Here is a 16,139-nt window from a genome sequence, read left to right as displayed (position 1 = left end):
CCACGGCCAGCATGTTGGCCATTACACCCTCTGGTCCTCTCTGGCCACCACTGCATCCTGGACAGACTGCAGGATGTTCAGGGTCACCAGGCTCTGTCCATGAAGCACGTGAAGCCAGGCCAGGGCCACCAGGCAGTCCACGATGGCACGGACTCTGGTCATGAAGAGGCCAGCTTTCTTGGCCGCCCCTCGGGCATGTGCCAGGCACTCAGTCAGCTCCTCCTCGTCGCTAAAGCTGCAGAACATGCTGCTCAGCCATGGCAGTGCCACGTCGTACAGGCCACAGAAGCTGGCCTTGTACCCGGGGGCGTTCAGGAACAGCAGCAGTGAGCTCAGGGCCTCTGGGTCCTCCCAGTCGTCCTCAGCTTCCAAGAAGAAGGAGGGGTCCTCGGGGTCCTGCAAGCTCACGTTGCTGGATGCCGCACAGAGACCCCAGGACGCTGGCTCCAGGGGGCAGCCTGGGCAGGTCTTGCATTGTTCCAGAACATTCTTCACCTTCGACAGGGTCTCCTGTGGATCCAGGCCCAGACAAGATGGAGGTATTTCTGCAAGTCACAAAAACACCTAGACATATTAGAGTCCGGCAGTGAGTCCTTGGTCCACTGGGGGCAGGGTCCCCCCATCCCTGCCCTCTGTGTCCCCGGCGCAGCTTGCCATGAGCCCTTTAGAATTATGTGCAACGCAAACTCGGGGCCTGGAGCACGTACGAACTCCGGCACTACGGGGACAGAGAGAACACGCAGGCCCGTGGCCCGACTCTCCTACAAAATCACCCTCCTGTCCTGTTTTGTCGCCCACCTGACAGCAAGGTTTTAGGAGACTGTGTCAGAACAGTGACCCCTCAGAGATGCCTTTCCCTTTAGAAAGAATCAAAGCCTTCTAACTGGACCCATGAATATGCAGCACCACAACTACAAATGTAACTTCTGTCAGCATATTGGGCCCCCCGGTGGGGTACAGGAATCCATGAAATCCTCAACAGCCAATCAGAGCTATGGATCAGCTCAAAAGCTGCTATGCAAAATTGGTAAAGCCACCGACGGCACAGGACAGGGGTGTTGTACCCATGTGCCCAGCTCCGTGCAGGGAAACGGACCATCCCTGCAGGAAGGATGGGAAAGCTTCCAGGCCCCTGTGGCCACCTTCACCGTGGATGGTCTGAAAACCTGAAGCCCACGGTTCCTAAAGGGTTAACAAAGGCCAGACTGCTCCAGCAGCCCACTGGTGTCTGCTGGCTTTGGTGGATTCCTAGCCAAAGCCCCCTCCCAGAGGTGAGCAAACAAGCGCATTTCCTGTTGGAAAACCTGGGATGAAAGGAGGCATTACTGGGAAGAGAAAAACCTAGATTTAAACCGACCCTCTGTTTCAAGCTCACATGCAAAAAATATGTTCAATACAAACTGCCTCCTTATTCATCTGTAAAGCCTTAGAATTAAATAAATAAATAAATATGATTTAGAGGCAAATGTCTGACTTGACTACACTAGATTAGCTAAGAAATCGCCCCCACCCAGCAGAGGCACACAGCCCCTCCCAGCCACTACCCTGGCCTCCGGGGCAGCTGGAGAGCCACGTGCCTTTGCTCCAGTGACTTTGGCAGAGGGTGGAACCACCCCCTCCCTGAGGCAAACCTACAACAGCCTTCCCTTCCCCCCTGGCTCCCCTCAGGAAGGAGAAGACCCTTCAGGGACCTCAGTTGAGGCCCCTGCAACCTAAGGCTCTGAATTCTGCTACCCGCTGAGGGCAGTGTGGCCTCCCATCTCTGAGGCAGAGCACAGGGTGAACTGCAGCTTCTCCAGGTCATGAAAAAGGAACCCACAGCTACATGTGGGTCCCAGCAGTGGAAAGGATGCCCCATCTCGGTTGGGGACCAGGCGGGGGTCAGCATGTTCATTGGAAGAAATGTGGGACCTCAGGGCCTCCAGTGTCAGAGTAGACGGGAGGTTCAGGCCCACCTCAGGCGATGTCTCTCAAGTCCCCGGCCCACACCACAGAGGGGTGACAGCCGCATCCAATGCCCACCGTACTCACCTCTGTCCCCTCCCCTGCCATTACTCCAAAGCCCAGCTCATAACCAGAGAAGCCTGAGCCACGGACAAAACCTACCTTGTTCCTGCGGCTGCTCGGTCTCAGCTTCCTCTACTGAGTCTGGCAAGGGAGAACAGAGAAGCAATGAACACCCCCAGCCAGCACCTCTGGTCCCATGTCAGGTTGAGCTGGTGTCGGTGTTGCAGGATGAGAGCATTGCAGGGTGCAAGGGTTGAAAGTCATATCGTCCTCTTCCCTCCTGGATCATGGGAACAACATCACTGTGTGGTGTACACTTTCTGCGATATTGGGAGTAACATTGTCTTCTGTGCCTTGGAATATTAAGGACAATATCACGGGGGGACGTGTACATCTTCTGCAATATTGGGAATAATATTATCCTCTCTCTCCCTGCATACTAAGAAAGATATCACAGAGTACGTGTTCACCTCCTGCGATATGGGGATTGATACCATCTTCTCCCCTTCCAGATATCAGGAAGAGTATCACACGGGGGTGTACGGTGTCTGAGATACTAGGAGTAATATCAACCTCTCAGCCTTGGAATATTAAGAAGAATATCACAGGGTGGATGTACACCCCCTGCCATATTGGGAGTAACATCAGCCTCTCCTCTCCATGGATATTAGGAACAATATCCCAGGCTGGGTGTACGCCTCCTGCTCTATGGGGAATCATATCTTCCTCTCCCAGGATATTAATAACAATATCACAGGGTGGGTGAACACAGCCTGCGATACTGGAATTATTATCATCCTCTCCCCCTCCAGATACTAGGAACCATATCACAGAAGAGCTGTACCCTCCCTGGGATATTGGGAGTAATATCATACGCTTCTTCCATGAATATCAGGAGCAATATCACCGGGTGGCTGTTCATTCATTGTTATGTTGGGAGTCATGTCATATTCTACCCCTCTCAATATTAGGATCAGTGTCACAGGGTGAGTGTATACCTACTGTGGTATTAAAACTAAAATCATGCTCTCTGTCCCTAGATATTAGGAACAACATCACAGGTAGGTGTTCACCCCCTGCAGTATTAGAAGCAATAATATGATTAATTAGCAAACATCAATCATCGATTTTAATAATTATCAGGCTAGTCTCGAACTCTTGACCTCAGGTGATCTGCCCGCCTCAGCCTCCCAAAGTGCTGGAATTACAGGCGTGAGCCACGGCACCCAGCCAACACTACTTGACATCCCTTTTTTGACCTCAAATTTAGCATGCGGAAAACACACTTTTGATTCCCCCTACTATAACCCACTCCTCCCATAGTCTTCCCGATCCCAATAACAGCATCTCTAGTCTTCCAGTTACTCAGGCCAAAATCCTTGACATCATCCTTAAAACTTCTTTTTCTCTCTCTTGTCATCCAACCCATTTAAACTCTCCTTTCAAAATATGTGCCAGACCTAACCACTTCTCACCTTCCTCATCATTTCCAACCAGGTCCAGCCCTCATCATAGCGCTCTGGGTTACGGCAAAAGCCTCCCAATCGCCAGGCACAGTGGCTCACGCCTGTAATCCCAGCACTTTGGTAGGCCAAGGCAGGTGAATCATCAGAGGTCAGGAGTTCAAGACCAGCCTGACCAACATGGTGAAACCCCTCTACTAAAAATATAAAAAATTAGCCGAGCATGGTGGTGGGCGCCTGTAATCCCAGCTATCCGGGAGACTGAAGCAGGAGAATCACTTGAACTCAGAAGGCAGAGGTTAGAGTGAGCCGAGATTGTGCCATTGCACTCCAGCCTGGGTGACAAGAGCGAAACTCCATCTTAGAAGGTTTAAAAAAAAAAAAAAAAAAAAAAGCCTCCCAACCCACCTCTCTCCTTCCACCTTTCACCCTGCCCTGCATTCTACCTTCCTCTCTCAAACATTTCAGAAAAAAAAAAATTATATCCACAGAGAGGGAAAGTACAAATGGGGTGAAATGTTTGGGGAATCTGAGGGAAGAGTATATGGGAATTGTCTGTACTATTTTTGCAACTTTTCCATAAGTCTGAATTATTTCGAATTCAAGAGTTAAACAAAGAAAAAAAAAAAACATTATCTCCCTTTGTGAATCCATCCTGTCTTTCCCCTGGCAACTTAAGGACACTCTCAACTAACACATCTATTTTTTCATGAACACTAAAAGAACCCTTGCCGAGTTTTGACTTTCTGTGCTTGTCAGTAGAAGTGTGTGTGTGTATGTGTGTGGTGTGTATGTATATATAGAGAGGGAGAAATATATATATGAGTATATATATAAATATATACTATATTTACAATGGTAATGTATATATATATAAATATATGTGTGTGTGTAGATATATATAATACGTACCCCATAGCCTGTCCTTAACCAGTTCTAAACTTAGTCCGAAAAACACACATCTAAGCACAGAATTTCAAAATAATACGATGAATATTTTGATAGAGGGATGTGTTGCTATGGAACACGCTGCTAAGACACAAAACCTCCTAGATGGGACAATGAATGAACGAAGTTTGCACCTATAGGCACCCCCTCTGATATCCCCTCAAACGTTTATAGTTATATGCATTTGCTTCCGCCAGGACCCCTATTTCATAAGGGTTAGTTCTAGAGTCTAGCAAGTTCCTACTACAGCTGGCACACATATGCCATTCAAAAATCAGTGGCGGAGTGAATGACGAGTTAAGAACCGTTTGTCAGCCAGTGCTCAGTAATACAACATGCACTGGTATGCAAATGATATTTTTGTTGAAAGCAACAGCAGGATCACAAATTATCTTTCCAGAGAAAGCAAACCTCAAAAGCTTCTTTACCCTACTAAAGCACATTATAAGAAGCTCCCCTTATATAAAAGAAAACCTCCTCATTCGTTATCAATGGCATGTAAACCTAATAAGCCTCCGTCTCTGATGACATCTCTTCCATCCCCAGGGCTAGATAAAGGAAGTTCCGGAAACCCTGGTAGTTGTGAAGGTGGCTCCCAGCTCTGACAGTCTTGAACCCTGCATGCGTGGAGGTCACACAGCAGAAGAACAACAGAGGGAAGCATCATCAGACTTCGAATATGTTTGAACCAGAGATAGCAAATAGGCTGCAGCCAACTGAAAACACCAGAGATTCATGGTGGCCACCTGAGGGGTTGTGCTCTTAAAAAACAAAAATAAAAAATAAAAATTAAAAAATTAAGAAAGGAAGGGGTCAAGAATCCATCAGGTCTGACTGAGACGTGTATCAGTGACTAACACCCCGTATGGCAAAAGTACTCCGGTGCGCTTTGGGTACTTACAGCTTCAGCAGTATTCAAAGGCGTGTGCTCCCCTAAGACTAAGCCATGGGAATACCCCCAGCAACACTGCCAGGAGAAACGTCTCCCATGGATTTGGCTAGAAATACAGTTGTCTTTAACAAATTCACACTGAATAAATCCTGACTTATTAGAGCCTGTGAGAATGGCATTCTCAATGATAACAGTTATCACTACAATCTCCAAACATCTGCGATCCTGCAGGGAGGAGCTGTGACAGTGCAGGCCACAGGCCACATGTCCAGAATGTTTCCCAGATTGCCTGTTACAGAATAAAAGAAATGAATCCCCCCCCAAGAATGTCTTCACTCACATTTAGCCAGTTGTTCCTTTGTGTGCATCTCTGTGCTAAAATGGCCATTCTTCCCCACAGCCTGAAGTCATATGCTAAAATAAAAGAGACTCACATGAAGTCAGAACCATGCAGATGCAAGGAAACCACCACAAAGGAAATGGGCTGGAGAGTGTGGCCAGGAGGATGGTACTTCCCAGGAAGCAATTACTTCATCTCTGCCCATGAAGCAGGCAGCTGTTATTGTCCCCCAGGCCCACGCCAGCCACTCAAAGTAGGTTCTAACCAAACTACCTCCAACAAGCAATATAAATACACCACACAATTGGCTTCTGAAAGGACACCTTGCAACCAACAAGAAACTGTTAGCACAACTTTGACAAACTGTACAACTAAAAACCTTGGAAAGGGATAAACACTGCCACATTTTGACTCAAATACTGCTACATGGTAGCACCGCAATAATTCACTGAAACAAAAGAATGAATGAGGAATACGTTTATATAGGAATCAGAGGAAGCATGACTAATCATTTAAAGAAATAGGTCAAGAAACTGCTAGGTTCAAATGCTACCGTGAGACACTGTCAGGGCCTTAGGCAAATTCACTTCTCTTGGTCCTGTTTCTAGGTTCATCAAAAACCAGCTTTGGATTAGGGAATCTATTGCTTCCCCAAGTCTTCCTTCTGTGATTCCAGCCCAGATTTTAGGACTGCTCTCCCACTTGGTATATGAAAGCACTTTCTATGTATAAAAGCAAGAGTGCATTTCTGTGTTGAATGCGGTTTGGGACCTACTCTATGAGGCAGAATATCATCATGTAACTTTAAACGTGACGACAAGGCGCACTCTAGATAAGGATAACACATAAGATGTGGCCATACACCTGTGCATGCCTGACAGGGAGATGGGGAAGTCTCATTTAATGTTCCTGTTGCACCTGAACATCCTCAGTCCACGTCAAGTTCACAACGTCCTTCTGACATCAAACCACAGGTATCACATACTTTTCCATACTTTCCACCCAAGATTAAAATATGCAGAGCACCGTGATAAAGACACCTCCATTCCCAGCATGTTGGCTTTCATTCCGTAGAATTACATACTTTCGGTGCAAAATGGTGACCAGGTTCCAGCGGCAAGCAAGACTGGGCTCAGTGGGGACAGCAGGCCCTGCAGGAGCCACCACTCCTGTCGCCACAGTCTGATGCAGCTGCAGAGAAGCTGTGGCTGAGGCCATTCACTTTGTGAGAGAACCGCACAGGAGGGAAAAGGTAGGGAAGAGGGCAATGTCATGCTTCTGAGCCCAAGCCAAGGAATCGCATCCCCTGTGACTTGCACTTATATGCCCAGATGACCTGAAGTAACTGAAGAATCATGAAAGAAGTGCAAATGCCCTGTCCCACCTTAACTGATGACATTCTACCACAAAAGAAGTGAAAATGACCGGTCCTTGCCTTAAGCGATTATATTATCTTGTGAAATTCCTTTTCCTGGCTCAAAAACCTCCCACACTGAGCACCTTGTGACCCCCACTCCTGCCCACCAGAGAACAACCCCCCTTTGACTGTAATTTTCCTTTACCTACCCAAATCCTATAAAACGCCCCCACCCTTATCTCCCTTCGCTGACTCTCTTTTTCAGACTCAGCCCGCCTGCACCCAGGTGATTAAAAAGCTTTATTGCTCAAACAAAGCCTGTTTGGTGGTCTCTTCACAGGGACGCGCATGACAGGCAGGTGCAGAGCCAGGGAAGGACCAGTGATGAGAACAGAAAGGAATGCGTCTCCCTGTACACACACTCGGATTTTATGACAATGTGCGCAGGGGGCTGAACTGGATGCCTGAGAACATTCCTCCAAGTTCTTTTGCTGATTTTCTAAATATTGGTGTAAAATCTGAACTCAGACAAAATTTTTTTAAATCGCTTCAATCAACATCTTTGTCTAGTGCTCAGCATCATATCTACATGATCATCTATAAAACCAACTTCTGTTCTAAGGCTCACATCTTCCTATTAAGTCCCAGGGATTTTACAAGGGAATGCACCTCTCATTCGCATCAAGAACACACACAACTACTGTTAAAGAAATGATTAAATTGCTTACATAATTTTTTAAACACCCAGATTTGAAATACAACAGAGACAACTTTTTGATAGCTCTGCTTTCCAACTGCGAACTGCGAGTGGAGAAAATAACCTACCATGATTTCTAACCAGTCAACAACCTGTCTTCCCTGGCTGCAGTAGGGGCAATCTTTCTGAGCTCAGGATGAAAAAGAACCCAGCTGGTTAGGGGACAGACAATCATCAGTTCTCAGTGGACTTCCCGGGTCCCAAATCCCCATGTGACACGTGGAAGTAAACAGCTATCATTGACCAAGCATCTGAATGCTTATCTCACCTCGCCATCTGATTCTCCTGCCATGCAAATTTAAAATTAATAAGCCTGCTATTAGAGAACAGAGTTGGTGCTACATCTGTCTTCCTAAAATTATGGATAATTACCAGCCCACAATGGCTTCTAATCAGATTTGAGTAGTCCCTTAGACAGGAAGCTAAAGTGCCTCAGCCCTAAACTGAGAAGAAAACAGAAACTGGAATGCTCTAGGTTTGATTTTTTCCCCCTTGTTCTAAAGTTGCTGTTCACGAATCTCCTCCTACTGTCTTGTTTATAAAATGTATGAGAAACAGGGAAATTCAAAGACATGATAGAAATGGACACGTTTTCTAGGTACAAACTTTGTGAACATTATTTTTAGGTGCTGGGCTTTTTCTACACAAATTGTGAGCCTGGAGTACATTTTCTCCCTCGTGGTTACACATTCAGAGTCAGGGAAAGTGGCTTTAGGAGTAAAGAGGGGAGTGCAGTGAGAAGTGACCGGACACTGAGAAGGACAGACAGGGACTCTACCTTGGTGGCCTACAGCATTCCTGGGCCTCCGACTTTACTTTTCTATCTGTACAAGGGATCTAAAGGCCCGTGATTCTAGGCCATGACAGCTCTTCATACACACATACGCAAACATCACACGCCTGTGTGAAAAGCTGTGACACTTGGCTGATTTCCTGAAGAAGTTATCTTGTATCATTTCTACTCAAGTACTCCACCTCCTTCCAGACAAGTATCTGAGGATGATGGGCTATCCCACAGCCATGTGTGTAACCTCTGCTGCTTATGATCCCTGTTCATATAGCATTTTCCAAAAGCATTTGGTGTGAACTGACAGAAGAAAGAAGAATAAGGTTCTTTCAGCCCATTCATTCATTCATTCATTCATTCAACAAATATTGACTATCTATGTGCCAGGCACTGGTGATATAACAGCGAACATATATTTTTGTAGGTAGCGACAGACAACCAAAAAGTATGTTAAAGAGTGATCAATACTGTAGAGGAAAATACACCAGGAAACAGGAAAGAAGAATACCCCTAGCCACCCTACACTGGGGTGACGCTAGTGTTACAAAATGGAAACAGCGGCCGGGGGCGGTGGCTCACACCTGTACTCTCAGTTCTTTGGGAGACTGAGGCAGGCAGATCACCTGAGTTCAGGAGTTCAAGATCAGCCTGACCAACATGACGAAACCGTGTCTCCACTAAAAACATAAAAATTAGCTGGACGTGGTGGCACACACCTGTAATCTCAGTTACTCAGGAAGCTGAGGCACAAGAATCACTTGAACCTGGGAGGCAGAGGTTGGAGTGAACCGAGATCGTGCCACTGCACTCCAGCCTGGGTGACAGAGCAAGACTCTGTCTCAAAAAATGTAATAAAAAAAAAATGTAAACAGAGAATAAGATACCAAAAGAAAGAACATGAACGATTAATTGTAACGAAAGCCTTTGTAAGCTGATTCTTTCCTTCCTGGATCCTTGTCCCTTACAAATGGAAAAAGAGGGCGAAGAGGGGGTAGCATCCAAATGATGTTGTAAGATGGCTTCGGGTTTCAGATGTCTGACAGCCATACTCATGTACTTCAAGGAAAAAGCTCTAGCTCTATAAGCAATCTGGGCAATGGTTTAATGATCCTGTAAGATCAGTACCATATTCTCTCATTTTTCATAGATGAGGAAACTGAGGCATAGAAAGGCTAAGTAAATTGTCCATGGTCACAGGTGATTTAGAAACTTTTCTTCAAACTTTCAAAAGTTAACTACTGCCACTATTACACATGGGTTTTTGTTTGTTTGTTTTTGTCTGTTTTGAGACAACGTCTTGCTCTGACCAGGCTGGAGTGCAGTGGCGTGATGATGGTTCACTGCAGCCTCGACTTCCTGGGCTCAAGTGATTCTCGCACCTCAGCCTCTCCAGTAGCTGGGATTACAGGCATGAGCCACCACACCTGGCTAATATTTTAATTTTTATTTTTTGTAGGGATGGGCTTTCACCATGTTGCCCAGACTGGTTCCAAACTCTGGGCTCAAGAGATCCTCCCAGGTTGGCCTCCCAAAGTGCTGGGATTCCAGGTGTAAGCCACTGTGCACAGCCCTACACATGTGACTTATACAAAGTCGGAGCAATGAGCAGGAAGAGAACAGAGACTTCAGCGAGTCTCCTGGCTGTGGCAACGCCATATCCCTCCTCCATACCGTAATGTGTCTACACCCACCAAGCTCCTAGACGTTGAAGGCAGGTCAGCTCAGAGACGAAACAGCAGTCAAGAAAGAGAAGATGCAGACACGCGTCTTGATTTCAGCTCGAGCGTGCCTCTCTGCCCTGCAGCTGCACAGGCAGAAACCAGGGGCCGTGAGTCTGAGGCAGTGTGTTTGGTTCGTGGCAGGTAATCTTTTGGGAGACCATTCCATACAATTAGTGTTACACTTCTCAAAAAGGAAGTGTGAGTTTTATAGAAAAATCGATTCCATTTGGGAGAAAGGCCTAATAAAACCACAAAAGGATAACACATTCATACAACAACAAATTCAATTCATCTGTCACAAACTGAAATCCCAAAGCCATCTGGGCACACAGCTGCTTTTTCTGAGCTGAAATTCAACTCCAGTTGAGAAACAGGTCAACTTTTCTAAAAAGATTTCTTTTTCACATGCCTTCAATAAAAATTCCTTTCCCTCACTTGTCATTTTCCAGATTTAATGACTCTGTTGGCCTTTCTCTCATTTAGGCCGTGAACACTGACTGCATGTCTACTATGGCCAGGACTCCAAGGGAGGCACCCTAGGGAACACAGATGACCGCAGCACAGCGACAACCTCAAGGAGCACACACGGGGAAGGCAAGATGATACAATCGAAGACTTCACACAGAAAAGAACTTGGCATCCGTACCCCGTCCCATTTCTAGAAAACAACGATGCTGACTTAGGAACATTTACCGAACAGCCTACAGTGTGGAGGCAGCACGAGGGGGCTCCATGCGGGGAAGAGCACCTTCAGAAGGGGGCGTGCAAGCAACGTGGAGGCAGGAGACGCCCCCACGCACAAGGACCAGCCTGAGGGCCTGCAGAAATGCCCATGCATCTGGGAAGAGGGAGAGAGGACAAGATACTTAAATGCTCCAAAATGAATAGAAGCCTCCCAAGAACCTCCCCCGAAATGGGGCAGGGATTTACAAAAGACCAAACCGAGCATGCGCAGTTACCTGATCATAGCGCCACGAGAGTGAGCTATCAAGGAAGAAACAGGGTCACTAGAAGCCTGAGCCTCTACTCGCAGCTCTGCGACTCATTCACCCTATGACCTTGGTGAAGGCTCTTAGCTTCTGTGAACCACAAGAGAATCACAGGAAAACAGAAGATATGAAAACTGCTCTGCCTTTTTCACAGAACTGCTGAGGGAATGAAATCAGATAATGGATTTTAAAATTCTCTGTGAATTACAAAGCAAAATGCAAACATACGAAATCATTCCTACCATTAATAACAGCACTATCAAATTAAGAGCAGAGTTAAGACCACTGCATTTTCCACCCCCCGACTCCCAAGAGAAATAGTGAGACCAGCCGATGTATTTGGGCAACCCCAGTATCTAGGCTTTGAGAGCCTCACATCGCTCATGAACTCTGACAGTATCACTCCAGCCCAGTGCTCATTAAGTTCTCCAAGACAGCCAACTGACCTAAAATACTACAGCTTTTTCAGCTGGGCTTGAAGCCCTCCAAGTTCACAGCACAGCTAAACAATGAAGAAGAGGTTTTCTGCCACTAGACTCAAAACCTGGCTTTTGTAGATTCCCACAGAAAGAACATTCAAGGCCAGGCGTGGCAGCTCATGCCTGTAATCCCAGCAATTTGGGAAGCCGAGGCAGGAGGATCACCTGAGGTCAGAAGTTCAAGAACAGCCTGGCCAATATGGCAAAGCCCCATGTGTACTAAAACTACAAAAATTAGCCGGGCATGCTGGCGGGCACCTGTAATCCCAGCTACTCGGGAGGCTGAGGCAGGAAAATCGCTTGAACTCAGGAGGCCGAGGTAGCAGTGAGCTGAGGTCACGCCACTGCACTCTAGACTGGATGACAAGAGGGAAACCCCATCTCAAAAAAAAAAAAAAAGAAAAAAAGAGCATTCTTTTTTGCTGATGTTAAATTTCCTGTGCTTAACACAGAGAAATCATACAACACTGAAATCCTGAAAAACATATCATAAAAAGCATTTAGTGACTGAAAAGACATTCAATATAACCTGCAACAGTGAGTTCCCCTCCTCTTTCCAGTCAGCTCCACTAACGCTGTGACCCTTAACAATGCTTCCACTACCACAGAGGAAAATTAATAGAACCGCTTACCCCTCTCAGCTGACAGCTAAACCACTGTTTCTCCCTGGGCTCACTAAAGATGACCTTTACCCAAAACCAGGCTGCAACGACCCTGTAGATGTTGACTAACAATTTCAAAATTCCCATATTCTTTGTCCACTCCTAAGGAAGATGAACTGAAGCCAGGTGTCTCCAAGTCAGAACTAACAGAGGCCTTAAACATCAGATGGCCCATTCCCTTCTTTGACAACCGGGGGATCTAAAGCTGAGCTTATGGAAGAAAACAGCCTGTTTAGTAACAAAGTGAAAACTAAACCCTAGTCACCCAACCTCTGGTCCGGAACTCCTGCGACAATCCACCGCCCATACAGGATGAGTCTCCCTAACCAGAAACTCCAAAATCCACAACTTTTGAGTGCCGACGTGACACTCAACGAAATGTTCATTGGAACAGCTCAGACTCTGGATTTTTGAATTCAGGAGGCTCAACCAGCAAGTATAGTACAAATATTCAAAAATCCAAAAATATAAAAAAATCTGAGACACTTCTGGTTCCAAGCAGTTTGGATGAGGGATATTCAACCTGCATTTTTTTTTTTTCTCTAATGAAGGAAATTAAAAACGAGGCCCGAGCAAAGTCATTCAATCCATACTAAAGTCATTCAATAGTTTAATTAGTACCCATTTAAAGTTAAGTGCTACCCGCAGATATTTAAAAGGATGAATACTTACATGCCTATAATCTCAGAACTTTGGAAGGCCGAGGCGGGAGGATCACCTGATGTCAGGAGTCCAAGACCAACCCGGCCAGCATGGTGAAACTCCATCTCTACTATAAATGCAAAAATTAGCCGGGCATGGTGGCGCACACCTGTTATGCCAGCTACTCGGGAGGCTGAGGCACGAGAATCGCTTGAACCTGGGGGGAGCACGTTGCAGTGAGCCGAGATCACACCACTGTACTCCAACCTGGACCACAGAGCAAGACTCTATCTCAAAAAAAAAAAAAAAGAAAGAAAGAAAATTTAAATTGTGTTTTCACATGGAGCCCATGTTCCCAGAACACAAGCCCTGCTCTATGCTCCAAGGGCACACAGGGTGCCCCTTTATCTTAATGCTCACCATATTCCATGGCAGCCATTGGCACGTGTCTGTCCATCACACTAGACTTCCTGCGCATGAGGCAGGGATCATATATTATTACCTTTCTGTCCCCAATGTCTGGCCTAGAAGACACTCAGTAAATGATTCCTGAACTAAGTCAGTTACTAAGATATGTTAAACTTGTATTAACAAAATTGATTTAATAAGTTTGCCAATGCAGCGCTCATACCACTCAGCTTAAATCTCAACCTGCGGATTTATCTTGTGTTCTGCTAGATTATCACCTATTAACATTCAGGAGGCACCTAGTATATGCTAGGCATTACTAATTGCTGGGGACCTAGTAGTGACAAAACAACATTCCTTGTTCAAAGGCAAGTTCTAGTATAAAGAGGAATAGAAGGAACAGGCTAGATTGATGAGAGAGCTAAGAAAAGGACAGGCTGCCATGGGAAGCACCTGGTCTTGTCTGGATGGTACACAGTTAACAAAGTCTGAGTGCTTCATATAGCATAAGATCATCTCCTCCAAATCAGCGAATGAAGCTTTGATTCCCCAGTACCAGAAGTCACCATAAAGGTGTGCACAGCCCCAAGCTTAGAGTAGGAAGTGAAAACAAACAAACAAACAAAGCTCCAAGTTCCAGAGGAAACGGTCCAATTATGAAATCCTCTGGCTACGTTCAATTGAAATTCAAGGTATTCAAGAGGCCAATATTTAAGTGATAAATTCACCCAACCGCTTAAAACTAAAGTAGTCTTTGATTCAAGGGGTAAAGGTATAGTACCTTTTACAAATTTATTAGCTCTTAATATTTACATTTAAATATGATGATGATGGTGTAATAATAACTTTACTGAGTAGTTACTATGTGTTAGGCACCAAACTAGGCACTTTACACACACATTTGCACGATCATGTGAGATGATAATTACCCCTTGTCATTCCATTTCATAGATGAAAGTCAGGTTTATATATGCTTAAAAACTTGTCCCAAATGACACAGCTAGTTAGCAAATCCCAGGCAGCCTGACTCCATAGGCCTTGTTTAAAGAAGTAATATTTATAATCTGTCCAGCACAGCGGTGGTACAAACAAGAGTTCAATAAATGCCTAAAAGGTACTTCATACCCAAAATCGTTTCCTGCCAATCAAACTGGACTTACAATGGTTCTGCATAACCAACTGTCAAATCATTGTTCCATGAAGAAAAGGTGGAATGGGTAGAGATCAGAATAGAGTGAATAACTGGTCAATGTACTTCATGACAGGTAGTAACAGGATGTGGCATTTAGGCTATTTCCACACTTGTTTGCATAACACTTTTTCACAGTTCTAAAGCACAAGAACCATTCTAAGCTGGTGAAAGCATAAGGCATGTCTATGATCCAGGACTCCAATTCACTGTGGATCAGTGGATCTCAACCTTTACTCAACCTTTAGGGTATATCAGAACCACCTGGGGGTTTTTAACGGCATTATAGCTGCCCAGGCTCCATTCCTGCAGATTCTATTTCAACTGGTCTGGAGTAAGCACGCCTGTGTTTTTCACAGCGCCCCAGATGCAGCTAGGTTTGCAAACCACTGTCCAAGATGCTCTCACACTTCCGCTCGGTTCAACACACACTCACTGAGATTCTAAGCACTATGAATCGGATTAAGTTAACAAGTCAGGCTCCACTCCCTAATAATATTGGCAAAGAAACCAATATCAGAGATTTATTCCAGTCCAAACCAAATAAATTACCGGGTGAAAAAAATGCCCTGGCATAGTTTTTCCTACAAAACAACTTCCTGCGTCTTCCTGGTCCGTAGCCTAGAGACTGACTCTGAGCCATGAGAATTCAGAATCAGGGGAAAATGCCAGTTTGAGGCATCTGCCTGCCAGTTTGAGGCATCTGCCACACTCCTAGCACACCCCCAAAAGCGTCCAGCTACATTTCACATCCACTGTCCTAACAGGGGTCGAAATAGGGAAGAGCAGTGCAATACAGAAAACAGAGCCTGCTCTGCTGGGCATCAAAAGGCTGGAGAATTCCAGTCCTAGCCCTGCTACCAATCCATCTGGTCACTTCTCTCTGGTCCTGGTGTGGCCAACAGTTACGCGAGAGGGTGAGGCATAAAAACACAGATGTCAGGCAAGCTCCAGCATCCAAAATACATAGAAATTAAAAAGCATTAAGGTGATATCAAGGAAAGTATGCCATCAACCAGAAAAGTAACTGAAGTATTCCTTTTCCCATTCTTAAGAAATCAAAAGTGGAAGCAAAAAATTGAACAATCAGCCTACCAAGTAGACTGGGGCAACAGAATACACTCACGGATTCTGTTCACAACAGCGGGAGTGACAGACCAAAAGGAGAACGGCAGAGCGTCCCTCTCCCCTCTGTCCACTCATGCAACCAGCACGTGAGTGCGTCCACATGCAGCTCCCAGTCTCCTGTTCCACTGACGCCAGAGTCCACTCACTGCAAGCCTACTAAGTGCCACATGTGCTATGATGCTCCCTCATCTCATCACCATAGACGTCCCTGCTGGAGGTGAGTATGTGACAGACGAAAATCACGGAGGCCTAAGGAGGTTGAGACCCGCATTCCCACTGCGGTGAGGGTGTGCTTGAGAGGGACCCCACGGCTGAGCCCTCCATGCCGCTCTCCTCAGGAATCACTCCCAGACCAGAGCAACGAGGGTGG

The 16,139-nt window shown here is 45.9% G+C and overlaps 1 protein-coding gene across 8 annotated transcripts in view; it reads right to left on the bottom strand.

Moving 5' to 3' along the window:
- Window positions 1-21: 21 nt before the first annotated feature.
- Window positions 22-16,139, bottom strand: part of LOC140711095 (SH3 domain and tetratricopeptide repeat-containing protein 1-like) — a 31,632-nt gene continuing 15,514 nt past the window's right edge. For 3 of the 8 annotated variants that reach the window (XR_012092230.1, XR_012092228.1, XR_012092231.1), the window contains exons 2-3: window positions 2,107-2,287; window positions 469-545 (exon numbers count right to left, since the gene is read on the bottom strand). Coding sequence is in view for 1 of the 8 variants with exons in the window: in XM_073014021.1 (XP_072870122.1) it covers window positions 22-545; window positions 2,107-2,148 (566 nt within the window). In the remaining 7 variants the exon portion in view is untranslated. Of the gene's footprint in view, window positions 546-2,106; window positions 2,288-5,650; window positions 5,715-13,074; window positions 13,336-16,139 lie in introns of those variants that run through there. The other 5 variants (XR_012092227.1, XR_012092226.1, XR_012092229.1 and 2 more) reach the window with 5 other exon arrangements.

Source organism: Chlorocebus sabaeus, unplaced genomic scaffold (genome assembly GCF_047675955.1).
Source record: "Chlorocebus sabaeus isolate Y175 unplaced genomic scaffold, mChlSab1.0.hap1 unalloc_scaffold_152, whole genome shotgun sequence".
In the NCBI taxonomy this organism is placed as follows: Eukaryota; Metazoa; Chordata; class Mammalia; order Primates; family Cercopithecidae; genus Chlorocebus; species Chlorocebus sabaeus.
Note: the sequence above shows the minus strand (reverse complement) of the source record. Positions and strands in the feature narration are given on the sequence as shown.